Source organism: Plectropomus leopardus, chromosome 3 (assembly GCF_026936395.1).
Source record: "Plectropomus leopardus strain MGB_pleo_1.0 chromosome 3, ASM2693639v1, whole genome shotgun sequence".
NCBI lineage: Eukaryota > Metazoa > Chordata > Actinopteri > Perciformes > Serranidae > Plectropomus > Plectropomus leopardus.
Genome location: NC_142178.1, coordinates 21,643,752 through 21,671,054, shown reverse-complemented (window position 1 = coordinate 21,671,054; position 27,303 = coordinate 21,643,752). Strand labels below are relative to the sequence as shown.

At 40.1% G+C, this 27,303-nt stretch overlaps 1 protein-coding gene across 8 annotated transcripts; it reads left to right on the top strand.

Annotated features, from left to right (window-relative positions):
* Positions 1-331: 331 nt before the first annotated feature.
* Positions 332-24,931, top strand: pcm1 (pericentriolar material 1). Of its 8 annotated transcripts, none has more exons than XM_042484553.2 (40): positions 332-512; positions 2,091-2,205; positions 2,501-2,749; positions 3,887-4,213; positions 5,552-5,722; positions 6,323-6,442; positions 6,736-6,922; positions 7,227-7,336; positions 7,687-7,960; positions 8,048-8,198; positions 8,542-8,760; positions 9,303-9,469; positions 10,210-10,442; positions 10,880-11,022; positions 11,173-11,302; positions 11,564-11,728; positions 11,845-12,023; positions 12,265-12,474; positions 12,560-12,836; positions 13,910-14,055; positions 14,151-14,365; positions 14,912-15,092; positions 15,187-15,494; positions 15,600-15,761; positions 16,001-16,057; positions 16,260-16,432; positions 16,629-16,760; positions 18,183-18,312; positions 18,821-18,985; positions 19,120-19,217; positions 20,368-20,502; positions 20,618-20,821; positions 20,946-21,005; positions 21,096-21,246; positions 22,350-22,510; positions 22,597-22,657; positions 22,761-22,969; positions 23,777-23,869; positions 23,971-24,094; positions 24,267-24,931. In XM_042484553.2, exons 2-40 carry the CDS (start codon positions 2,110-2,112, stop codon positions 24,290-24,292), a joined length of 6,399 nt encoding a protein of 2,132 aa, XP_042340487.2. In that variant the 5' UTR covers positions 332-512; positions 2,091-2,109; the 3' UTR covers positions 24,293-24,931. The 8 variants fall into 8 exon arrangements, with proteins under 8 accessions (XP_042340487.2, XP_087931991.1, XP_042340490.2 ...); XM_088075865.1 differs by having other exon boundaries at positions 11,842-12,023; positions 13,985-14,055; XM_042484556.2 differs by having other exon boundaries at positions 11,842-12,023; positions 14,151-14,221.
* The last annotated feature ends 2,372 nt before the right edge of the window (positions 24,932-27,303 follow it).

Below are 27,303 nucleotides of genomic sequence, written 5' to 3'. Positions count from 1 at the left end.
GTATGCTGCTGTATCAGACACCGCAATCCAGAGAGTAACATTAAGTCATTTACTAAATCCCTCCGAGAACCAGTTGCAGATTGTGAAAGCAGTCCTGGACTTTAAATCTTCCACAGGATTACTATTCAACTGAAAGAGATTTAGTGTGATACCAAGACCGACCTGTGAGTGGCAGCAATATGCGGCAAGGTATCAAGGAGGCCGGAAATCTAAAGGAAGAAGAAGACGAAGATGCAACTCATTCGAGTCGGTACTGTAGTACATCCATGGTCGGTAGGTGGCACTGTGGCGAAAATCAAGATCCTAGAACTGCCGTCCTGAAACTGCAGCCTCCTCTACTGCAGGAACGTAATATTGCATGGATGCATCCATGTTTTGCTGCGTTTTGGGGACCGATAAGACGTGATTATTTATCAAATGGCTTTTACCAGAATCAAAGAGCATTTATAACATCTTCACTGCAATATATGAAGTGCTACTTATCTACATTTCCTCCACGTTCACTCTGAATGGTAACGTTCCCTATCTTAAATCATAAGCTAACTTAGCGCAGTTTAAAATAACATGACTTAAAGCCAGTGCTTTCACCTGCCTTGTTTGTCGTTTGCTAACGATAATGTATGTTAATCATGGTAGTTTACAAACCTTACTGTAGTGCAATAGAGTTAGCAAACGTCATTTTGAGATTAGCTTAGTTGTTGTAGCACGAGCTGAGATGCTTGTTTGCCTCAACTTTTATCGAGACAGTTAAAGTTAGCTCCGTGGTGAGCAGCTGTTCGTAAGCTAGGTAGCATTAGCGAGCTAACATACCGCAGTGAGCCTGGTTACTTTCGCAAACATTAGCATGAGGTCTTGTGATTGTTTTTGATGGACACAAATAAGTATTGTGGTGTTGGATCGGTAGAGATGGGCTAACGTTACCCAGCCAGTTAGTTGGTGCAAATCGGGGTTATCGGTGTTGCCATGGCGATTGTGGGACAAAATTAGGTCACAAATGTTAAGCTAGAAAAGTTTATTAAAGAATCAAGATTCGTAGATCCACATTTTTACGTGCATTTAGGCTGAGTGTAGGTGCAAAACTGGCGATCGCTGCACTTTCTGTCCGTTTAGCTAACGTTAGACGGTGTGGAGGCAGTGACAGAGGGCTGGCGCTAACTCGCTCCGTGGTGGAGGGAAGGTCTCATTGTTTTTCCCCGGGAACCCGAGCGGGCAACACACACACACTAAACCCAACGGCCGCTAATGTTAGCGGACAGGTCAATAAAACAGCCAGCAGTGACGCCCAACGCGCCGATGTTTTCAAGCTGATTGTGCATGAAGAGTTAGCTTAACGTTAGCTAAAGTTGGCGTCTGTTGGTAAGACATCACGATGTTATAATGTACGGTTAGCGGCAACAGTTAATACAATTCTGAACGTTAATAACGTTAGCATCAATTTATAACAAATGGTTACAAACTAACCAACGTTTCTGTTGGTTTCCATTGATACATGTCAAGTTTGCTGTTGTTCTTAGGCACTATCGCTGGTTAACCTTTAGAAAGCTGGGTGGACATCAGTTTTTCTTGTGCTGCGTTCAGATGCCTTTCACAAGTGTTTAAACTTTGAACCCTGAACTAAAAGGATTAATTCGCTTCAAAAACACGGGGAAAGGCAATGAGCGTTTGCAAGAAAATTAGTGAAAGGTGACAAGAACACAACCTGAAAATTAATGTTTAAAAAAGGAGAGAGAGAGAGAGAGAAAGAGAGAAAATACTATGAAATATATATATATATATATATATGTATATGTTTTCAAGGGGTCAATTTAACTTGTTAGATAGTTTCCTAATGTTAACCACTCTCAATATTTACTCCTCTTCTTCTGAAAAGCCTTTTTTGTTTGTCCTTTTAGTGTAGGTTAAGTTTGTATAATGTGCTTATTGTTCTGTTGTCCTGTGATCAATATGTCTTTTGTTGTGAATTGCAGCAAGTGTAAGCAAGCGCTGTCTTTGACTGTGAAATGTCCTTGTACTACAGTGTTTCTTATGTAGACTCGTATAACTTGCTTTTTGTTCGGTGTTGTGATCAGTATACATGTTGTGAATTCCAGCAAACTGTAAGTGGGTGACATGGCAACCGGAGGCACTCCTTTCGATGACAGTGCAGAAGAGCTGCACAACTGGACTGTAACCAATGGCAGTCTGGAAGATAGACTCAACAACCTGGTGAGGGCTCATCAGAATCTTAAAGAAGACAGTTGACTGGTTATTTCTTTTCCATGCTGTGTTACATTGAAGATGCTCCTCAACACATTATGCTTTTATTATCTGGCGAATTTCCAAACATATTTTTGTAATTTAAACTGTTAACTACACGTTGCTCTGCAATATCTCACTGTGTTGGCACTATCACGACTTATTGATGCCATGATATGGCTGATGTATCTTATACACAATATGCATCCATCCCAGTTAAAGTAAACATATAACAATTAGTACAAATGTTTTTGCTGTTGATCAGGACTGGGGTGTTCAGCAGAAGAAAGCCAACCGATCATCAGAGAAGAACAAGAAGAAGCTGTCAGCTGCAGTGGTGGAGAGCCGCCTGACTAATGATATTTCACCAGAGTCCACCCCTGGGGCCGGTCGCAGGAGAGCACGCACTCCTCATTCCTTTCCCCACATCAAGTACACCACTCAGATGTCTGTCCCAGACCAAGCTGAGCTGGACAAGCTACGTCAGAGAATCAATTTCACAGACCTGGATGAGGTAAAAATCTACTGTACCCCAGCAGAAATGGTTTATTCTCAGTGTGGGTAATGGAATACAAAGGTTTATTTATTTATTTATTTTTTAACATAGGGTCGCTTGAGTGGTATGTAGATATAAATGAAGGTATGGGCAGTAGCTGTGTCTGCAGACAGACATATCACAGTGAGCCAATGGTTTTACACACTAATGACAGCAACAGATAAAGATGAACCAGCATTGACAATAACTTACTGCAGAAGGCTGCCTGTTCCTGTAAAGCCACATATGGTGTGGTGAAAATAGTTTTGTTAACTGGCCCCATTTGCTGCAATTTGTATATATGTCTGTAAAGCTGATATTTAGATGGTGAGTAACACAACACACAATTTAAGCATCAAGCTGTGTGGTAATCTACAGTACTGCTAGTATGAGAGCCATAGAATTGAATGGGATTCAATATTTGACTTTAAAGGTCTTTTTTTTTTTACCGTTACTCTCGCTGTAGAGCAACATCTTTATGAACAGGTCTGAACACTGATTGTATGTTTTCAACCAGCATGAGGACACATGAGTTGCACTGGCACACAAGTGTCTTAATGCTCATTTCTGCTGATTGTAGATCGCTGTCCATTAAGTCTCACTTTTTACTAGTGTCTTTTGTGGAATGTCAAGGACATGGATTCAGATCTTAACAATTATCACACTGTCAAACAAATTAGAAAGTTGCAGTTCTGTAGATAAAATGCCATTGCTGTGATGCATTTGCAGGAAAAGTGATAGCAGAATATTTTTCATATTTTGTTACAGTGTTATTTGGCAGACCTTATTCTGCTGTGGATTTGAGGGTGGCATAATGGCAGAGCTGTACATGAAAACATATAAATATTCTTAAGGCTCTTCTATGGTGGACAAAACTGAAGTCAACGAGAAGATTTTGTATCAGTGCAGCAGGAGCTCTGTTTTTACATGCAATCAAATCATGTTTGCATGTTCGTTGCATAGTAACCCACTACAGTGACTTTTGTTTTACGCAGTGTTTTGGATTGAAAGGAATTTTGTAAAAACCTGAACACCAACAATATCTGAGATTTTAAAAGAAAATGCCCCAAAGCTTGAGTGGTGGTTTTCTGACTTATTTCTTCTTTTCCTACTCAGAGGAGCATCGGCAGTGACTCCCAGGGGCGTGCCACAGCTGCCAACAACCAGCGCCAGTTAGCTGGAGAGAACAAGAAGCCCTACAACTTCCTACCTCTGCATGTAAACACTAACAAAAGCAAGGAGCTGCTCCCTCCCTCTTCCTCTGCCCCAGCCACACCAGCTATCACCAAGGAAACTAAGAAGCAGAGCCCAGGACACAGGGACACGTTAACCCCTTTGGTTCTCAGCAAGGAGACTCCAAGGCTCAGCCGTGGTTGCATCGAGAGAGTTCCTTTAGCGCTTAGAGAATATGGGAGAGGAGAGCCGAGAATAGACAGCAGCCAGGTAACATTTTGTTTTGTTGTTGCCAAAGTTTTGGTTAGCTCTTACTCTTGTTTGACTGCTATGTGATGCCTTGTGCTCTAAGGATTGAACTACAATATACTGCATTTTAAATGGAATGCATTTATATACTTACAGGGTAGAGAGTGTTATGGTAGTTAAATGTCATGGAAATAATTAAGTTGCATCAACCAATATTAAATAGCTTATGAGGCTGATGTTAGCTACATATAGAGCTATTTGCTAACAATTATGAAAATTCTGCATCAGTTTTTCAGAATTTGCAACTCTCTGCACCTTTCAGTGCTGCACCAATTTTCTAGTAAAATGATGGCATTTTCAAATTTTTGCCACACCAGAGAGATTATCAACTGAATCTACAGGCCGCCTTCGCTTCATGGCGCTTTATAGATATTTTCAGCTTGTTTTGCTGACTTGTCCGAGACTTAACTGTTTTGGTTCACTCTCACTGCTTGCGTAGTGCCATCTAGGGCTGCAGCAGAAAAAACCCCTCTAAAATCCACTGTACGCTAACATGGTAAGACCATCCTGATGAAGGGAGCTCAATATTCTGTTTCACTCTGCATTAGATACGGACAGTGAGACTGAATGTTGAGCTCACGTCATGAGGATGGCCTCATTAGGCTAACTGTACACTACTTGCTCTGCACCAAACAGTTTGTGAAAAGCTGCTGTACATAGTGCAGGATTTAGGAGCTAAACACTCTGATATTTTTCTCTGGAGTTTTGAGAGACCAAAAACAGCTGAAAGGGAATATTTGGCTCACATTCACCAGGTGGCCAAAAACATGATTCAAAATTAATGATAATATTCGCAGCAGCTGGTTGTGTGAACAAGCAACTGTTTGTGAATGAACTCACCATATCAACTTAATTGATGTTGATGACATGTCAGTGTTACGCTGACAACTTCTACTATTTCTAAGTGGCCAGAAAAATCTGTTATTGCAGGTTCAGTCATCCTAATCCTATTTGGAGAGACAAACATTTTACATTTAATTTAAATCCCTTTTTATATGTACACATGGCAATGTCTTTCACTGCACTCCAGGCTACTCTGTGAAACCAGAACTAGGATGAAAGTGAGGGAGAGCTAGTGCAGCTGAAACTAGGCTGTATTTAGGGCAATTTATAAATATGCCACCCCTGGTGCCCAGTGAGTTTTGTGCCCAACCCCCTTTCTGCCCTTATTTAGCCCAGACTGAGCCGCCGCTACAGATGCTCGCTCACCTTTCTTTCCGTCTTTCTCTTGTGTTCTTTTCATTTACTCTTCTGAAACTCACACCCATACACCGCCCTCCTCTCTCTGCACGGTCTCAGGTGGTGAGCAAACTGGTACAGATCCGCGAGTACATCAGTAAGGCCAGCTCCATGCGGGACGATCTGGTGGAGAAGAATGATGTGCCGGCCAACGTGGAGCGCCTCTCCCATCTCATCGACCACCTCAAGCAGCAGGAGAAGTCCTATTTACGGTTCCTGCAGAAAATGCTGGTAAGTTTGTCATTTGTTTCTTCTTTGTCTTTTTCAGAAATAATCTAGGTCTTTGCTTTTCTCATGCCGTCATACAGGTATACAATTTCACCCAAATGTGGTCTTTCATGTGTAAAGCCTGTTTGTCAGCTGATTTTGGGTTGAAATGGAATCTGTTTGTGTTGTTATCTTGGCAGCTTGCCACACATATATTTTTACTGGCAGCCTTTCACTGTGGCCTTAATCACTTAAAGTCATGTTTCATGTGATGATAAAAAAAGTAGGCCATTCAATAGCATGCTGCCTTCCGTTGCTATGGAGTGGCTTTGTTTTGTGTTTCAAATCACTTCACCTTGACTGGAGCATTTCTGTGAAATATAGTTGTATTTGCTTTTTTTAAAATGATGTAGACCTAAATTCACAGTGTTCTTTGATCCTCACTGTCCCACAAGACACAGACATCCACATATATGGATCATTTGAGGGACATATTGCATTTTGAATCATTTTAAGTTAAGTTGTTACTTAAGCAAAGCCAAACAATTGTTGGACAGTAAAAATGTATGTTTTTCTTTTCAGTTTTTGTTGAGTGTTTGGTTGTTCTTTCCACTACCTCTATAGACACGAGAGCATGATGAGGATGATGTGGGGACCCTAGACTCTGCTGTTGGCTCAGGTTCACTAGCAGAGAGCACTTCTCTTAACATTGAGGTCCGCTCTTCAGATGCCTCAAATGCAACGGTGTGTACATTTGTGACCCAAAACTTTGCAACCTTCTACCCATGTCAGCATTCTCTGTTTTATTACATGTAGCCGGTATAGTTAGTATACAATTATTGTATTTTGTCTTTAAATTTCAGACATGAATAAATAAAAATGAAGCAATTAACTTTCATAATTGTAGGTTTATCTTATTTGCTGTGTCAGTACCTGACAAGTCTCTTTTACCTTTTTTGCTGAGTAGTGCTGCAGGACTGTCATTGTGTTTTAGTAGAGTCAATGTTTGTGTTGCTCTGTGCATGCGAATTTTGTAGGGTGGTAGGCCAGAAACAGTGCGAGCTGACCAGAAGGAAGAGTTGGAGAATTTGCGTAAGCAGCACGAGCTGCTGAAGAAGATGCTGGAGCAGCAGGAGCAGCTCAGGGCCCTGCAGGGTCGACAGGAAGCACTAATGGCCATGCAGGACAGTGCAGAGCAGGCACTTGCTGTGATTGAAGACACTGGTGAGATGCAGACTAAAAGTCACAGGCCCATTCAAAGTCATTATAGAACAGTGGTTGTCTTTTTATCCTGAAGAAAAAGTAGTATACAATGCTTAAGTTGTAAAAATGCATCAGTGACAACTCAGCCGGAATCCTTTAAATGAAAATGTTATTGCAAGAACTGTGTATGTTATGTACGGCATATTTATTATATACCTATTATCTTGTGAATATGTCAACAGTTCTATCACTTGAAGTTATATTAAATGGTTTGCATAAACAAATCTTTCCTATGTTTAATTTATTTGATGTTTGTTGTTGTCAGTTGTCACAGAAACCACAGGCAGTGTTTCTGGTCTGAGCATCACATCAGAACTGAATGATGAGTTAAATGATTTGATCCAGCGGTTCCACAATCAGCTACATGACTCTCAGGTACAGCAAACTCTGCATCGTGGCTACCATAGCCTCTTTAAATTATGTCATTGTGTCTTCTAGAAGTATTTCTTACATTAAACTGTTTTCTGACTCATGCACTGCAGTTTTATGATAAGTATTAAAAATTATTATTACAGATCTCAGCAATGGTAATATGCCATGATATTTATTTAGCAGATTTTTTTTCTGAAAAGAGATTCTGTAATATTGGCATGTCTACCCCCAGTCTACCTTTCACTTGACAAGCCATGCCAACTTTTAAAAAAATGTTATCTCATTAAGAAATGTGTCTTAACTTTTAACAACAAATGCATGGTTCAAGCTTTCTGCTATTTATGCCTTTATAGACTAAAGCAGTGCCAGACAACCGTCGCCAGGCAGAGAGCCTTTCCCTCTCTAGAGAGGTGTGCTGGTCTAGGACTCCCCAGGCTGTTGGTCCACCTCAACACCGGCCTCTCCTCCACTCTGCCTCTGGTCCCCACACTGGTCTAGACACAGGAGCAACAACTGCCAGTGCCAAACTAACTAAGCTCCAAGAACTCCAAGACAAAAAGCAAACTATGGACAAGATCCTGCAGGAGCTGCATTCACTCAGAGACCAGACACTCAACAACAACTCATGTACAAGTATTCCCAAAGCCTTTTTTGGTAGTCGTGTTGCTTTTTCCCCCTACAAAGTGTAAATGAACTATATGTGGTTCCTTTCAGGTCGTGGCTTGTCAACACAGTGCAGTCTTAGTATGGGAGGATCTTCAGATTGTCCATCTGTTCTCTGCTCGAATGGGGCGTCAGCTTCCACTCCCTTTCATCCTTCACTCACGCAACACCAGGACAGCTCCAATTCCACAGACAAGCTCAGGTACACACAAAAACACAAGTAGCTGAACAGGCAGGTCAGATATCAGTTGCAGGTTGTTCTGTAGAGTGGGGGTGGTGTAACTTAGGGTGGTTTAGTAAAACATTGCAGTCACCAAACCTACTCCATGTCTTCTTTTTGACAAGTCTCAGCTTTTGAACAGGATGCTCAGCCTCCACTCTATATAGGGGTGCTTTTCAGTAAGTGATTCTATACTTTGAGCTTTAATGGAAGGGGGAATTGTTAAGACATTGTCCTGGCATGTCACATAACCTTTTTAATAATTTAGCCCAGTATACAGTTGCATTTCATCCCCACATTTGTTGTTCTTTTGTACTCCCTACAGGAAGCTAAAGGAGGTCCACAAGCGTTTGAATGAGCTGCGGGAACTGGTTCAGTACTACGAGCAGACCTCTGATATGATGGTGGATGCGGTCAATGAGAATGTGAAAGAGGATGATGATGATGAGGAAGAGGAGGAGGAAGACGAGACAGAGGACGGTTCTATGTTTGAGGCCATGTTTGACTCTGAGCAGGAGAACCGCCAGCCTGTAACTAACATCAGGTGTGTTTGTCTAAATTATATAAATGAAATTATATCTAATTTTTTTTACTGATTGTATTTATTTATTATGTTCACGCTTCAACAAGAGGTCAATTTATCTTAGTTTATCAAGATCAAATTAATTGGCAGCTGTTTTGATAATTGATTAATCGTCAAAGTCCATTTTCAAGCAAAAATGCAAACATTTGACGGTTTTCGCATGTCAAATGTAAAAACTTGCTTCCTTCCTTGTATTACTTTCTGTTAAATTTAATATCCTAAAAAAAAATAAATATAATGTGCAGGTTAGACAAAACAGCACCTTTGATATTCTCGCCTTTGGCTCTAGGAAATTGCAATGGGCATTTTTCTGCATTTTTTATTGACCAAATAATTAATCCATGTATCAAGAAAATAATCGTCAGATCAGTAGGATGACAACTTTTATTGTTGTTAGGCTGAAGTTACAGTATGATTGCGTTTGGCATTAGGTCATAGTGTGTTTAACTGTACTACTAACATTTTGATGTATCCATAACAGTCCCTGCACTTTATGTCTTTAGAAACCCGCAGCGCGGTGGGAACTGGACAGACCTGAACAGCCTGACCAACAGACACAGCGTCAGGAGCAGTGCCACAAACAACCGTGATGGCAGACTCAACACTGAGTGTGAGATCAACAACCGGTCAGCAGCCAACATCCGCAGTCTCAACATCCCCTCGACCATAGGTACACTCATCCACATGCTTAAACAGACACACCATACAGCTATTGGTGATCTTTGTTGTGGAGATTTTTGAGATATTTTTGCTTTTTTTTCTCTGAAATGTAAATGGGTGGCAAAACTACAATAAATTTGCCAGCAGTTGACTGTTATCCTTCAACACTGTATTTTATACTGTGTCTTAATTTACCCTAGTGCTGGCAATGGTGCAGATATGCTGTATCATAATGTAGAATTCTTAACATGGACAGATAAAATTTGAAACCAAAAATTTACATTTACGAAAGAGTGCTGTGGTTTCATCAGCAGCTCGTAATTAGAGGTCTTTGTTAATGCAAAGAGGGAAAGAGACATTTTAAAATATCATTTTTATCATGCTGCACTGGCTATAGCAATAGCGATATCCAGCCCATTCTTGTGAATGCAATATCTTAAGGATACCTGAGGGAATATCTTCAAATTTAACACAAACATTCACTTGGTCTAAAGGATGAAATGATTAGATTTTGGTGGTCAAAGGTCAAAGTTTAAGGTCACTGTGACCTTGTTTGTCTCATTCTTGTGAACAAGAACCACCTTGCACCTGTGCTGATTGCATTGATGTTCTGTGTGTGAAGAATCCCTGTTTTCAGAGACATGAATGTTACCTTTAAGTGAAAGTTGACTGGTGCACAGAGCGATACAACTGCATGGCGGTTTTTCTAGTTTCAAACATCTGTTTGATTGAATCTCTGCTCTCATCTAGAGTGTCAGTACAATAGAGACACCCCCTATAATCAGGTGAAGGATGATGATGATGAGGATGAAGATGGTCTCGATAATGATGAGGGGGCACAGGCTGTGGCTCCAGACAGTGAGGCATCGGGGTCCAGTCGAAGAAGCAGTCTGGGGAACAGTGGGGGTTTTGCCCAGAAGGTTCATCGGCACACAGCGAAGCAGAAACTCCGGCAGCTTCAGGAGCTGGTGGCCATGGTTCAGGTGAGGTGGACGACAGAGTAATATCAAAGATTGTACGATGGAGATGTAGGTGTTACTTCTTGATCAGCAGAATGAAAAGTAAGGTTGTTGAAAATGCAGGATTTAAAAAAGATCTGATTTTGTCATCTCCTATTGGTAGTATTAAAAGAGATACTGGCTCACATGTTTGCTCATTAAAGTCATGTTTCATCTTGTTTGGTCATCTCTTTATGGGAATAAGAAAACCCCTAACCTAACCCTAACCCTTAACACTAATAATGAACCCTGACTTTAAGGAGTGTGTGTAACAAATAATCTTAATCAGCAGTAAAGTGTTTGAATTTTCTTTTAAGAGTTGAGGTGTTGTCTATTTATCTCATTCTGTACTAGAAAATGTAATGTCTTGGTCTTTAGTTGACCACTCACTGTGTAAATTGTGTATTTCTGTCTGTATCCAGAGTGACGACACTGATGCCACAACAGCTAATGAGGATGAAGCTTTACACCAACAGCCAAATAACACCAGAGCTGCTGCTGCTGGGTCTTTGGGGGCCGGATCTAAACAGAATCCCAGAGAGCTCACTCTCTCCAGCAAGGCCAGGTACAGTTTATACAAGGTCATAAAGGACTGTCTGATGGCCTGTACGGTTGTCCCCAGACATATTTTTCACTGCTTTCTTAATATTTACGTCTTGCCTTTGTATTTTTGACTGGGATTAATTTGCACTGCATTAAACTACAATGGACACAGGGAGAAGCTGTATGAGGAGAAGCTGCGTCAGCAAAAGCAGGAGCTGAAGCAGCTGCACGAAGAGCGCCAGAAGCTCATTGAAATCCAAGGCAAAATCCAGGACCTGCAGTGGGCTTGCCCTGACCTCCAGGTATTTTACACAAAAACACAGGTTTCCTGTCTCACTCATATAATATTCTGAGAAACCAAACTAGGATTTGGTAAGAAACGGATTCAGTATGTAGAACTGAAATCATTTTAGAAATGTTTTTTAATGTATTTTTAACTCAAACCAAAACCATGGACTTCATCAAGGAATGATTTATTATACAGCTGTTGTATTTGACTGGGTCACATTAAAAGCTAGATGTATCTCATAAATTGGCACCCGTTTTTTTGGTCTCCTTTCTAGTCATCTGTGTCAAGCACAGCGAGTCAGCAGGGCTTGCTGAGGAAGGCTCCAGTTGCAATGTCCACTCCGGCCACTGTTCTGACATCCTCATCTTCTGGACCTAAAAGTAACTCTGGTGTGCTCAAACCCACTCCTCCTGAAGCAGCTGCAGTCACTGACAATGAGGTAACAGACCCCCCCCCCTCTGGCTACCACGAGCCACATGTCACAATGAGATCTGTGCTTTCAGAACAGTGCAGATTGCAGTTAACTGTTCTACTCTATTCTTGCGTTGTCAGCAGCTATGGTCTGAGATGCGTCGCCACCAGATCTTGCGAGAAGAACTGCGACAGCGCAGAAAGCACTTAGAGTCCTTGATGGCGGAACACCAGAGGCGTAGTGGTCTCAGTGACTCTCCCAGACGGATTGATGACTCAGAGGGACTCGCTACACCCTCACAGTCTGTTAGTAGGGATGAAAGGTAGGAGACAGAACTGCCGGAGGGACCTGTCTCAACAAATACAAAATACAAGTCAGCTTGCTTTTTAAGTTATTTTGTATATTTTAAAAGTAAAATAGGAGATCCTTACGTGTGCAGGTCCCCACATAGAAGCCACATAATAAAACATAATCTTTAGTGCTTTTCTCAAACATATTATGAGAACTGTTGTTACAGATTCCATAGACACCACAAACTGTACAGTTTCCCAATGTGTCCATAGGACAATGGCAACCTGGGGATCCACTCCCTGCCACCTTGATGATGATGAAGAGGATGAAGATGAGGACGAAGATGAATATCACTCAGAGATGGGTGCAGAGGAGGAAGAGGAGCATGAAGAACGTGCAGAGAGCAGCTCTGATGATGATATCCACATCTACTCATCTAGCAGGAACCAATGCGCCTACAGTAACAGGAAGAACCAAGGAAGGTCAGACAAAGTGGAGGCAGAAGAAATTATATTCTTCTGATATCTGTAAGCTCTCTTTTAAATGATGTGCACTCTTTGTTTTTAGCAACCTGAAGCCTCCACCAGCCTTCTCAGGTGAAGGCAGTGGGAATCCATCCCTTCATAACAAGACTAAGACCAAACAGCAACAACAGCAGCCCAGAAGTTTGAACCAGTCTGCTACGAGCCAGCATGGAGGTACACGGCGACAAGAGAATCTCCGCTGGGCCTCTGAGCTTTCCTTCGCCGAGGGCTCATGCCAGTGGCAGGAACAGGTCAGCCAGCTGCAGAGACAGCTGGACTTCAGCACCAGCATGTGTCAGACACTCCTGCAGGACCAGCAGGTTGGTGCACTGAACAAATACACGCACATATGCAGACAACCTTGATATTTGACACAAGCTTGCACTGTACTTGCAGCTTGGTAAAACCATCCTCAAAACATGAGCTCAACATTCTCTTTTGCTCTCTGTATCAGTCTGGACTCTTCAGTGGGCGGGGGTCCTTTCTTTGACAGACAAACTCTGTCAGCCAATCCTGACGTTAAAACTAGTATCTGCTCCTCTGCTGCATAAATATTTTGTCATTTAGACAATAAGGGTCTAAAAAATACAGTTTATTTTTATTATTTTTATGTGACATGCACCTTTTTGACAATCCACGAGGTTTTGCAATACACTGGTGTTGCAACATATTGTTATTTCGCCATTTCTCATTCAGCAGCCAGCTGCCTCTGGACTGCTGAATCTCAGCTGGCTGTGTCTTGTTGTTTGTCCGAAGCATTGTGAACACTGATCTGCATCGCCGTGATCCCCAGCTTTGAAGCTTTTGAAGCCTCTTGTATCTGCTTCTTCACTAGCACAATCAGTGGCAAAACAACAGTGAACATTGGATTTGTACTGAGGAACATCTTCTTCATCACCAGCAGAGCTACTTTGTAAATCAAGTCGTTGCCAATTCCAGACAGAAAATCAACGAAAAAGTATTTTCCTCAGAGAAACTCTGCGGGTGCATCCTCTTGTTCTCTTTTAATTGTTGTTATCGACTCTATTACTGAATTAACTTTACCTATTGATGTGTTTACTCTGCTAACATTAGCGCTTGTTACTGCAGGAGCAGTATTACTGTTTTGAAAGCAGCGGCCTTCATTCTGTCTCATTAACTATAACACAGTTCCTGATTGGCTGCCTATGTATTCAGCTACAGTGGGGATCCCTGATTGGCCTGACTGGACTGCGGTGGACTGAATGTTTTTGGGGTGGCAGAGAGTCCAGACTGATACAGAGAGGTCTTAACAGGCTACTGAAGTCAAAGTTACAATATTGTAAAAGTGTTGAAGTTTTGATTTTTTTCTTTGCTTGTCTTTGAATTTAAACAGTTCTTTCAGACAATTAACTTCTCTTGCCTCCTTCCACAGACACTCTCTTATATGTTGCAAACCCTGCTGACAGGTCAGTACAGTATGTTACCGAACAACATGTCATCACCACAGGTCCACCTGGTCATGCACCAGCTCAACCAGTGTTACACCCAGTTGGCTTGGCAGCAAAACAATGTACAAAGGTGAAAACAATAGTATACAATAGCACACCTCCTTTATTTCACATAGTTAGTTAATCTTTTTAAATATTCTGTATTCTGTCATACTTTTCCTTCAGACTAAAGCAGGTCCTAAATGACCTTCTTCGCCAGCAACAGCAGCATCAGCAGGCCTCCTCTTCAGCAGCAGGTTGGCAGACACAGAAGCACAGCTCATACCAGGAGTCCAGCTCTGGCCCCTCAGCCTCCCCCGGTGTCTTCCTCCCCTTCTCCTCTACCCTGCATCCCTCAACCAACAACATGTCAACTGCTGCATTATCCCCACTCCCTCCCAGTATGATGTGCATATTTATTAGCTCTTGTGCTTCATTCTCACACAACATGTGTATAGAAATGAATACATTAGAAGCAAAAGAAAGCTTAAACTTCTCAGTGAAAGACAGGGTGATTCTTTTAGATCAGCAAAGATGGTTTGCGGTGATGACATGATGTAGAATGCCATAATTTTTCTTTGCTATTCTAAAATTAATAGAAGTATGACCTTCAGTAGGTCATTACTTTTGTGAAAAAAAAACAAACTTTTCAAATGCCTCCAATAAACGAAAATCAGAAAACAAGAAATTATGCTAAATTTAGAAATATTTTTTCATCATGTAGTTCTCGTATATGGCCTAACTAATGTTAATATGTTAATGTTACTGCTTTTGGTTTGAGCTTTTCTTTGTGGTATTGGTGCATTTGAATTTGAAAGTCAGAAATAAATGAAAGGCCAAAGTCATACTGTCAGGATTTAATTGATTCTTTAGACCAGTAACACCTAGTACAAATAGTAGTACAAACAGTAGCAAATAAAGAATATTGTCTTTCTTTCTCTCTGCAGGCTTTAACTTATATCCACTTTTCCCTGCTCCCATGGGCGAGTTCCCCCAGGGTGCAACAAGTCAGGCAACCCCTGACCACCAGAAGCATCAGTTAGACCCCAACACCTCTATCAAAACAGAGTATATGAGCTTCCCTCCTCCGCTGCAGCGTTCTCCTCTTAACACGACTACAGACAGAGGGTATGTCCAGCAGTTTTTCCGAAGAATACATTTAGCTTTTAATTGTGTTTAACATTATTTTTAATATATTTGTTTTTCATGTGACCCCTTTCAGACCACCTGGCTGGCTTAAGACCTCTTATACAAACAACACCGTCCAGCATCACCAATCTAAAATGGAGCCCCCTGAGTCTCCCTCCTCCTCCCCAACTTTCGCCTGTCGCCACCCCCGAGCCCAAGAATTTGACAGGGAATCCCATGAAAGCTTCAGTAGCATGCCTGATCCTGTTGATCCCACCACCATCACAAAGACTTTTAAGGCTGGGCGCAAGGCCTCTGCACAAGCCAACCTGGCCTCAAGAAGCAAGACGCCCAATTCTAAGAGCCGTCGCAGGAGGAGCAAAGGGCACAAGAACAGTGAAGGTATCAAAATTGAGTAGAATCCTCAGTTTTATTTTCTGTAGCCAAATTAGCAAAATGTCATCAGCATTTTTCTTTAATTATTTACATTTTTTGTATTTTCCTCAGGCCATGAGAGTGACAGTGTTAGCAGCACTGCAGACTTTGTCCAGGAGAGGGCAGCCTTATCGCATCAGAAGGATCAGAACAAGAGTCTGTTGGACAAGCTGACTCAAGAGAAACTTGACAGCAAAACTAAGCTCGGAAACAAACGAAATGACCTCTCCTCTGGTGCGCTCAAGCTGCTTATAGTTAATGTTATGCACCTACCTCACCCCTCTTGTGTCTGTGTTTTTTGCTTTTCGATGTCTATGTTTAGTTTCCTGCATCAGGCTTATTTTATGTTTATTTTTCTGCAATTATAACATTTTGCCCTTTACTTTTCTTTTGCACATTTGCCATGACCACATGTTTCATTTTCATTTTGGATTAATTTACTTTGTTGTTACCTTAATTTATCTTGCTCACAGCCTATGCTTGGAGAACACCCTTCCTCTCTAACAGAATTGCATGCACAGAAGCACCAGGTAAACTTACAATGCAAACCTAGGTATCTTGTGGTTATTTTGTCACCTAAACATCTCATGCATGTTGTATTTTTGCCTTAACCTAAAACAAAGCTTCAGAAGCTTTAGGACAGAGTATTGTTTTGTTTTGTTTTTTTAACTCATAGATGAGGTTATGCAGGTATTCATTTAAATCTTACGCTGTCATATCTTGCACCTGTAGATGCAAGCAGTGACTTCTCACTGTTCGAGGCACTGAGGGAGACCATCTACTCTGAGGTGGCTACTTTGATATCCCAAAATGAGTCCCGTCCACATTTTCTCATCGAACTCTTCCATGAGCTGCAGCTGCTCAACACAGACTACTTGCGGCAGAGGGCACTGTATTCCCTACAGGTACGTACAAACACATGCAATTAACTGATGAACTGTGAACTGCTGCCCTTGTGCTGGCCTCAGATTGGAAGATATTACGGCTGAGTTACAGTCAGAATTTTAAAACTCTTAGAATCTGAGCCTGGCTTTAGATGTAAAAACATTGTCTTCTTGCAAACTTTATATAATCACAACAGTCTGTCTGTTTTTCTGCCAGGATATAGTGACCAGACACCTGGCAGAGAAGAGTGCAGCTGGGGACCAGCTGCCCCCTCTTGGTCCTGTGGCGTGGGCTGCAGGCTCTCAGTCTGAGCTCACACCCAGTGAGAGTCTGGCAACCAGTGATGCAGTAAGCGACACATTATTTCTTCCCAGTGTGGCATTCTCACACATTTTCAATCTTGTTTGCGCTCTTTTCCCTTATTTTGTGTGTCTCTCCATATTGAGTTCTCTATCAGTTCTGAAAGTATTTCTTTTAGTCCTTATTGTCATCCTCCCACTACTCTTATTTTATCACTTTTACTTGCTTCCTCCTCTACATTTCAGTCCATCTTTCATTAGTTTCTCTCAGTCTTGTCTCCTTTCATCCTTCCCCGCCTTGTCTCTTTTCATCCTTCCATGTCTCTCTTTATTCTCTGATTTTAATTTTCCCTCCCACCGTCTCATTGTCTTTGAATTTGACTCGACAAGCGAGCAAGACTTCAGAAACCTGTCTGAAAAAAATGACCCTCATCTCTCCACGTCTCTTTTGCCAGATCAGACATGTGTTCTTTGTTCTGGGGCAAGGTCCCCAGAGATACACTAATTGGGTGCCAGGTTTTTTTTTCTGTCTAAATAGTGCCTTTGTTCCAGAATGATGGATGAAATGTCTAATTTTCCATGTTAGAGGAATGGAAAGAGAAACCACCGGTGCTGTTTATTAGGGCTGAGACGCTATGCTTATCTTCCAGTTTGATACTATCATGATTCTTTGGTGGCAATTTATATTTATTATGATATCTAGTTATTGGTATTCAAAATTACGGTTGATTTAGGTTTTTTGTTTGTTTGTTTTTTTTTTTTTAACTTTTTGAAGACTAGACTATGGGAAAAACTTAAATCATACACCTCTAGAGGCGGTTATCATGAGACATATTTCCAGTTAACAGTGCACATCACCTGCCAATCATTCTTTCTAACTTTTATTTCTCTTTGTCCCCTTGCTAAATTCAGAGCTAATGTGGGTCCATAAACGCAGCTTAGGCGGACCTCACTATTAGTTTTTTTTTTCCTCGGCAGCAGTTTTTGAGTCGTGGGCTGGATAATTGAATTGTTGATTTGTTTAGAGTTGGTCACATCAGATCAATGGATGAGAGGAGCAGCTGCTGCAAGATAATGCAAACTTTCAGACTCAGCAGAATGTTCAGTTAAGTTATTTTCAGTGTGTCTGATGTACTGCTCCATCTGTGCCCAGGGTGGACTCTGCACTCCGTTAGTATGTTGCAATAAATAACCAAATGGTATATATATTTCAAGAGTGCTCCTAATGAATGGTTTAGGTCCGAACAAAGAGAATCTATTTGTGGCTGCAGATGAATTTTATTGTAGCAGGCTATCACAAATAAACAAATGTGTGGGAAAGCCTTTGTAGTGTATGCCGGAAATTTTAGGAGGATGTTAGGCTGTTATAAAAGTGCATCTTCTAAAATCCACTCCAAACAATTGGTGGTAAAACCATTTGTTTCAGATATATGCTGTGGGTGCCTCTTAACAGAATTTTCATCTTTTTCAGGAGGTGGTGGAGAAAAACCTGAGGCTCACACAAGACACCATGAAGAAGAGAGATGACGTAGAATCTGTGGACAATGAAAGCACCATGTCAACCTCCTCGAACCTGGAGCCGTTTGCAAACGATGACCTGGGTATAGTTATGCATACAGAAACTATTTGGGGATGAAGCTTGTAAAACCGTATGCCTATATGAAACCTTTCCCACATCCTGGTATTCAGCTGAGATGCTTTGCTTATTGCCTTTTAACTGTTACCCTGGGAACCAGAACAAATCTGCTAGCTCATGATACGTTTGCAGTTTGGTCTGGCAGTATCGGGCTTTCTTACATTATCGCATTGAGGTACCCTTCTCACTTTTTTCCAGCAGGGTGACTTGGGGCTTGTCTTATTAAACCTACCAGTTTACAGCTCAGGATAAACACTAAAGAATATTACAGATTTGTAGAACTTAAGTGACTTAAAGTAGATAAGGAGTGAAGCTGTCATACTTAGTTTGATTCTGCAGAGTAAACATGGTTACAGATGCATTAATATCCATTACAGTCATCTCTCTATTGCTTTATTGATTTTGAACTTTTTGTATTCCTTTTTCTGTCTCTTTTTCGCTCTCCTGCTCTTCTTTCTTTGCTGCTCTGATAGGCAACACGGTGATTCATTTAGACAAAGCTCTGGCCAGAATTAGGGAGTATGAGCGCATGAAGCTTAAAGCTGAGTTTAACCCCTGCAACGCCAACTCTGCAGGTGCTGGTGGCTCTGAAGTCTCAACTGCTGATCATCCTTCTAACCATGCTGACCTTGTGAAAGGTACCAAATTATTCAAGTCTGTCTGAGTACACCATGTGGAAAGACCTAGAGCGGCACAATCATTTTCACTTTTCTGTTTAATATTGTAGAATTTTTGAATAGATTGATACCTTTATTTGTGTATGTCTGAGCAGGAGGAGCAGCTGGTGATGCACGCTGCCCTCAGATTGACACCCAGCAGTTGGATCGTCAGATCAAAGCCATCATGACAGAAGTCATTCCTTTCCTTAAGGTAGGATATCAAACACAGAGAGCAACTTTACCCATGAATAATAATAATAATAGTAATGATGATGATGATGATGATTACTTTATTTATATAGCACTTTTAAAAACACAGTTTACAAAGTGCCTTGACAAACAAAGTAAAGCTGAGGCAGTAAACCCCAGAGTTAATAACATAATTGAAGTTGGTCAATAATGCAGAACAAAGGCCAGACAAGAGTTAAGGCAGAATTAAATAGGAGATTCGAGGCAGAGACATATTAAATACAGTAACAAAAAAAGCCAGTAGACACAGAACATTGATAATAATAATAGTAATAAATAAATACAGTTAAATCATTCTGTAACCAGAACCATCCAGGATGCCATAAACACACACACTGCAGCCCACAACTCAGGGCTGCAGTGGGGAAACATAGACGGTTATAAAGAAACACAGTACAGGAGGCAAAAGGGGACTAAGATGCACAAACTGAAGTAAAAGATTGGATTGCATTATCATACTTTATATGATTTCATGTGACAAAAAATAAATAAATTGATCAGTGGATTGCAGGGTGGTTTGTTGTAAACTTAGTGCCAGCAGAGAATATTTGGAAATGAAAGAAATATGAATTTCCTATACTTGAACTGAACTATCACCAGGGCTCTCACGGTTATGTAAAACCTGGAAAAGTCATAGAATTTCATAATCATGTTTTCAAGGCCTGGAAAAGTCATGGAATAAGTAAAAAATAATTGAAAGTTTTGAAAACGGCATTGAAGGTAACCCTTTGAAACCTGAGCAAACTGGATTGGTTTCTTTCGGAAATGGGAAGAAGGCAAACAGCAACTTATTAGAGGAATTTACCCTAAAATTTGCAACAAATTAGAAATGAGAATATTGCCATAAGAAAAAAAGGAAAGTTAAAACAAAACAAAAAAAATCATGTTTTAAAATCACTGGGGGAGTGGGGCAAGAAAAAAAATATTATGTCCTTGAAAAGTCATGGACAAGTTCTTAAATTTTGCCCATGAAATTTGTGTGGGATTCATTTATTACATTAAGAAACTGAGCTTATTAGAAAATAATTGCTAAACGTGAATGCACAACTGTGAATGTGAACAGTTATTGAAGAGTTACATTACTCTGTAATGTTCATGTTTTCTTTTATTAGGAAAACCTGGATGAGGTGTGTTCCCTCCAGCTGTTAACATCTGTCCGGCGCATGGTCCTCACTCTAACCCAACAGAATGATGAAAGCAAGGAGTTTGTCCGCTTTTTCCACAGACAGCTGGGAGGCATACTGCAGGTAAGGAAATTATACCAGGGACACTAACAGGTCCTTCAATTGCAGGTGACACAGGTTTAAGGAAATGAAATAATAACAGCCTCACTGATATTTTCACTCTCTTCTTCTGCCTCAGGATTCTCTCAGTAAATTTGTGGGCCGTACTCTGAAGGACTGCGGGGAGGACCTACTGGTGGAGATTTCTGAGATCCTCTTCAATGAACTCGCCTTCTTTAGGCTCATGCAGGATTTGGATAACAGCAGCAGCATCGCCTTGGCAGCCAAACACAAGAATAAAAATAGGGCTGAGCAACCCATAAGAGCAAAGCAGAGTTTAAAGGTGAGCGTTTTTTTTCCTATTCCCTCTTTGTATTTTTGGTAATGTAATACAAATATGTTGCACAAAAATGTGTTTGATTGAAACCAGTTTGACTCTAGGTGTTTTTATTTATTCCTTTAACTAGGAAAACACTACAACTGGTGGTGATAAATCAGTTTCTCCAGCCTACACAGATGAAGACAAGGTCAGTCATTTTAGCACTGATGATGAAATCCTCAGCACTAATTAGATCAGCAGAAATCTGTTTTATGATAATGTTCTCTTGTTCCTCCAGGACCGAGATGAGGCTGAGCAGGAAGGCGAGTCTACGCTCCAGGAGCTCTACCTACAGACAGAGTTTAAGAACAGCAGGAGCAGTGAAGCTTCAGAGGTGGAGGAGGAAGATGAGGATGAAGGGCATGGACAGGGAATCCCTTTGTCAATCAGTAAGTAAAACTATTAAAAAGAGCGCGTTGGAATTATTTATTGAGGAAACACAACATTTGAAAGATTTACCCTGTATATGCCAAGATAACTTAAAGGGAATAAATAAACTGATAAATTGCTGATTTTCAACCAGCCTTGTATCAAAACTGGGTAGCATGTGTAAATTAATGTTAAAATTCCCTCCATCTTACCAGGGTCCACATCTCCCTGCTTACCTCCAGGTTCAAAAGCGTCATCCATCAATTTTTTGCTAGCTCTAGGGCTGTTGCTTGAACTACAGATTGTACTTTTTCATATGCCTGCCACCACGAACACAAAGAGTATGGGAGATCAAGAGAGACCCGCCCTTCTCTATCTCTCACTCAAACTCAGACAAAACTATGATCAAATTGTTAAAGCAAACAGTGCAGATCAAATGCAAACCAAGATTTTAATTCTGTGTTCCTAGTTCTCATCAAAAATGTTTTCATTAACATATTTTAGCTTACCGTTTAACTGTAATTCAAGCTTGTTTGTTACCACCTGGCTGCCATGTTGTTTCCTGTGTCAAATCAGACAATATTACTTGTAGTCCATCACCCACCAGGAGGAGCGTTTATTGGTCTGGTGCGGTACAGTGCACTCTGATAGTTGTGGGTTTTCTTCCTGTTGAGTAAAAGCAAATGCCACAGTCCTTTCCCTTTTTTGTTTTTTGGTCATGAAGCACCATTTTCAAGTATGTTTCTACCGCATACTTTTATGAAAAGACCATCTTTCCTGCAATAAAATACTTATAATAATAACTCAGAGGCTGCTTTACTCCTGAATTCTAAATGCCATCAAAATCAAGTCAAGACTTTGAATTTGCTCGTATAGTAATCCATCTCTGTCAATGAAAAGTCGTCAGTAATGATTACATGAAGATGTAATATCATTAGTGTAGTAAAACAGTTTTGCAGGAAATAAGCAAAATTCCAATCATGCTTAAAATGACTTTTTAGATTAAAATATATGTTCATATTTTTCTGCCTAAATGCAATTTTATGTAGACACATACAAGCATTAATTTAACACACATGTATTCTTATCTTATCTTCTTATCTATTCTTATGTCTTTCTTCAGGTCTTTCCAAAGCAGAGACTCAGGCCCTGACAAACTATGGCAGCGGAGAGGATGAGAACGAGGAGGAAGAAATCGAGGAGTTTGAAGCCGGACCTGTTGATGTCCAAACATCTTTGCAGGCTTCTGCTGATGGACACGTGGAGCAGGATGTCACTGTTACAGTTGGTCTTCTTTCATTAACAACCATACCTTGTATTTCTTAACATACTTTTCTTTGTCTGACTTGTGTAATTGTGTCATGTCTCAGGGGACGACACAGAGCGACACCCAGGAGACTAAAGCTGAACAGAGTTCAGAGAATGATGGTGGTGAGGTCATATTGATGTTTTCAGTGGAAGTATTCTTCAAGCTACAAAAGGTCATACTGGCCACCATTGAAAATCTCATGAACATCTTTTCTTTGTTTTGTAGAAATCAACAAGTCGGTTGGGACTGTGGGTCCCACATCAGAGGACCATAACATGGCAGAGGGCCAGAGTCTTGAGGAGGAGGGTAAAGCTGGAGCTGCTGCTGCCTCACAAGGAAGCTCCCATGAAGTCTCCCATGATCAGGATGTCCCCAAGGAGTCGACTACGACGAGCAGCCCTGACACAGACTCACCCGTCATGATCAATGTAGATGTAAGTCCAAACCTAAGGATTATTTAATTATTTTATAATTATTTTAAATTTTTTTTTACAAAGACTTATCAGAACCCCAACCAAAAACCTCATTCAGTCCAACCCCATCCCATCCCACACAGACCTCAAGTGGCCATTGGAATCACAAAACAGCAGAAAACACCACAAAGTTGGAAAACAACAGAAAATCAAACAAAATATAATTATCCAAGACAGAACATTAGTAAAGATAGTGACTAGAAACAAGAGTAAGCAGAAGCAATGAGAAGAAAACATAATGTTAAAAGTAAATAAAAAAGCAAAAACATAAATAAAGAAATAAAAAAAGCAAAAAGGGTAGTCGCTGATGTCCAGGGTATCAGAACCGACCATTGAAGACCCAGGGCTAGAAACGTGTGGCGAATGGGTGGCAAGATGTGCTTCTAATTTGTAGTGGCTTACCTGCTGTGTGTTCAGTGACACTTCTTGGGGGCAAACGGGGCAGCATAATCAATCAACGGCTTCCAATGGGAGTAAAACCTATCAGAAGGACCTCTAAGAGTAAATTTAAATTTTTCCAATTTCAAGAGCGACACGATATCATGAAACCAAGCTTTAAATAAAGGTGTCGGGGAAATTCCACAAGAGACATTAGTTTAAGAATTATTTAATTAAAAGTATACTCAGGATTTTTGTAGTTATCCAGTTATCGGATATTTACCAAAAATAGTCTCTGGAATTAAGGCGTCATTACTTTGAAGTCACACTGGATACTTTGCCATTTATTGGTGCTGTTGTTTACTGACTTTATCAATATTATTGATGTAGGAGATGGGCTCAGGTAACACCAGTCAGAAATCTGATGAGGAAGACTTCGTGAAGGTGGATGATTTGCCATTGCAGCTTACAGTCATGTGTGAGGTGAGTAACAGCTAACAGCTTAAAAACTGTTGTATTAATTAAAGGAAAGTCAGTGTGTTAAAACATCTTTATCTAATGATAACTGTGCGCTGCAACATTAGGAGGAACTACAGAAGAGAATAGTGGAGGAGCAGCAAAATAACAACCTGTCTGTAGAGATTCTCAATGGGAACACTGAATCGCTGACTGGGCTGGTGGGAAACGCGCAGGCACTGAAGGAACCAGGTATGGATTACAGATTTGTTTGTGTTGTTGCCAAATAGCCAACAAAGGCCAAGATACCGTCTCTTGTTACCATGTGTACATCCATACAGGATTGGATTTTTTTTTTGTCTGTACATAAACTAAAAGTCTTATCCTTTAAAAGTAAATTCTGTGTTTTTCTTTACTTTTTCAGACACTGTTGGTGCCCAGAGTGTGTAAAGATTTGTACCGATGTCCTTAAAATCTACTGTTTTTAGCAACACTATGCTTATACCCTCAGTCTGCTCTGGATGTATGATTGTTATTTCTTTATCTGCTAGTTTAGATGAGCAAAGGCTCATAATACTGGTCAAAAGTTAGCTGTGACTCAGACACACAACAGATCAAACATTTACACATTATCAACACTTAGTTTATTTTATTCCTGAATGTTCAATGTGATTTTTCTGTAATTGGGGAGGGGTCGTCTTTATGCTGCTGATTACTGACAGTGGAGCCTCTGTCTGAATCTTTAAGGTCCTGAAACTCCTGTTCAGCTCCGCCTTAGTCTCCTCCTTGGTTCTGGGATCAGTTTAAAATGAGTTGTGATTTTTAAAAAATGTTTTATTTGTCTTGGCCTTACTGGTACACAGCTCGTCTCTCTGCACTCGATTCCTAATTTTAAGGCGATTACAGTAGGATAGAGGTACAGCTTATTGTTTCTCCAGCTTAAACACTTTTCCTTTGTATCAGAGCTCAAAGCTCTGATTTAACTTGTATCCCTTCAAACACATCTTTATACACTTACATACTTTAATGTAATTAAAATGTTGACTACAGTAATAAGTTTTAAGTAATAAAATTCTGGAACTTTCAAAAGGGTGCTGTGTATTGACATATTTTGTACATTGGTGTTTTCATGTATTAGCCACCTGGACCTTGCTGATGCCATAGTTTTATGCCTTTCTTCTGGCATCTTAAAATCGAAAAATGAAAATAACTTACTGTAATACACATGACTGCACATTATTTGAGAATAAAGCTGAAGGATCAATCACTTGACAAAATAATAATCTGCAACAATTTGTTTATAATTTGAATATAATCATTTGAATACATCATTTTGTTTCAGTCACATGCATCATGAGAAACAAAGAGAAAGCACAAATTTTCTCAGTCAATAACGGAAAGTCCATTCCATAATTTGATTCCCATTTATTTTCACTTTACATGTTTCAAAAATAAACATGCCTCTTAAATTATGATTTCCTTCCCTTCCTTCTCTCAATTAAAAAACAAGTATATAGACAGTTTACACCTCAGAAAAGTATTTTCAATGTTTTAACCAACACATCCACAAATTTTAAGGTCTAGGATTGTTTAAAAAAATATTAGTAGATTCATAATAGCCAGCTTTATGTATTGTCTTAAGAGCTCTTTTGTGAAGTTTATTCATAGGGTTTAGATTTGTTTTATATCAATTTCTCCAATTTTAAGCACAGTAAGACACAAATGGCATTACAAGTGAGCAGTATATTGTTTACAGACATTTCTTTCTTAATAGCTCCCTTGTTTTATAAAGAATAGCAACAGATTTAGATAATTTCTATTTTATATATTCTGTGTAGCTTCCAACAGTTTATCATCTCAAAAATGTTTCATATACTATTTCAACACCATTTAAATTCTGTTTTATTTCACAATTAGCCCAAATACCACCAAACACCATATATTTTGGTTATTGTGATCAATTACCTTTATGCTGTTATTAACTATTTCATGTCCTCACCTGGACAAAATAAATCTGCATCATCTCCAAATGTTACAAATTTAAACATATTAGATAAAATTTAAATGAATTATAAATAACTTAGGTTCCAAAACCGAATCTTGTAAAACACCGCAGGTTACTCTTCTAAGATGTGATTTTGTATTATAAATTTTTACATATTGAAACCTATTATCTAAATAACGTTTTAACCAATATTGTTCAACACTCCTTATACCATAGCGTTGACATTTCTGAAGGCGTAAGAAATTATCAATTTGTGTTAAACGCTTTACGTAAATCAATAAATAGACACACAGTATGCTGTTTCTTATCTACTGCTGATACTACTTTATACTTTATTTTTCCGTAACTGCTAAAACTGTAGATCGATTGATTCTTAATTCATATTGATGGTCACTCAGTAATTCATAGTTCTCAACAAAATCATCAAGTCTGTTAAATAATTTTTCATGTATTTTTAGAAAACTGAGGTAGCAATGACACAGGTCTAAAATTTGATGCTTGTCAAAGTTTTTATAGATTGGAACCACTAGCTTTCTTCATTTTATCGGGAAAAGTATCTGTTAAGAAAGATTCATGACATATATAAATAAGTAAAATAGATTGAGTGACTTATCGACGCTATTACCGTCCATCTATCCATTGTAGTTGGCTTTTCCGGGGCTGGGTCATGGGGGCAGCAGGATAAGCAAAGCACTCCAGGCGCCCCTCTCCCCAGCAATGCTTACCAGCTCCTCCTAGGGGACCCCAAGGCATTCCTAGACCAAACAAGATATGTAATCCCTCCAGCATGTTTTAAGTCTCCTTCTACAGTTGGACGTGCCCAGAACACCTCTAATGGGAGGCATCCAGGAGACATCCCGATACGATGCCCGAACTGCCTCAGCTGGCCCCTTTCGACAGGAAGTAGGAGTGGCTCTACTCCAAGCTCCTCATACTATCCCTAACTGTACGTTCCCACCTAATGTGAAAAAAAAACCTTTGCATCGCGTTACTTGCTTGTATTTTTGCTTCTTTTTCGTATTCTTGCTTGTTTATTTTTGGAGCATTTTGAAACTTGTGAAAATTGGTCTCAACAGCTGTGGTTGTGCTTACATTAGCTAGGAGAGGCAGCTAACAGCTAATGTGGTTGGCAGTGAAATACAACAGAAAGCTGAATGTAAACACACAGGCCCTGTGCTCTGAAGCAAAGTCAACCAAGACACACTCTTCACAGTAAATTACACAACCTCCGCTGTTTACTTTCCACAATAAAAGACCAACTTAAATTACTCAGACTGTTTTGCTAAGAAGCAATTTAACAAAAACAGCTTACACAGACACAGGTGTATTTTCAGAGCTCACCATGTAACTTCATAGCTTTGCTCACTGATCTCTGAGCCCTTCAGGTCCTTAATGCTCTGTCTCTGTACAGTCCTATCACTGAATGAAACTCTGTGTCTCAGTAACATTGGGAGAA

Excerpts from the sequence above, each read along its gene's own strand:
- pcm1 (XM_042484551.2), top strand. The coding sequence starts at position 2,110 with ATGGCAACCGGAGGCACTCCTTTCGATGACAGTGCAGAAGAGCTGCAC. Across the intron at positions 11,023-11,172 it reads ACTCTCTCCAGCAAGGCCAG|GGAGAAGCTGTATGAGGAGA; the intron begins GTACAGTTTATA and ends CAATGGACACAG. Across the intron at positions 20,822-20,945 it reads GAGCAAAGCAGAGTTTAAAG|GAAAACACTACAACTGGTGG; the intron begins GTGAGCGTTTTT and ends TCCTTTAACTAG.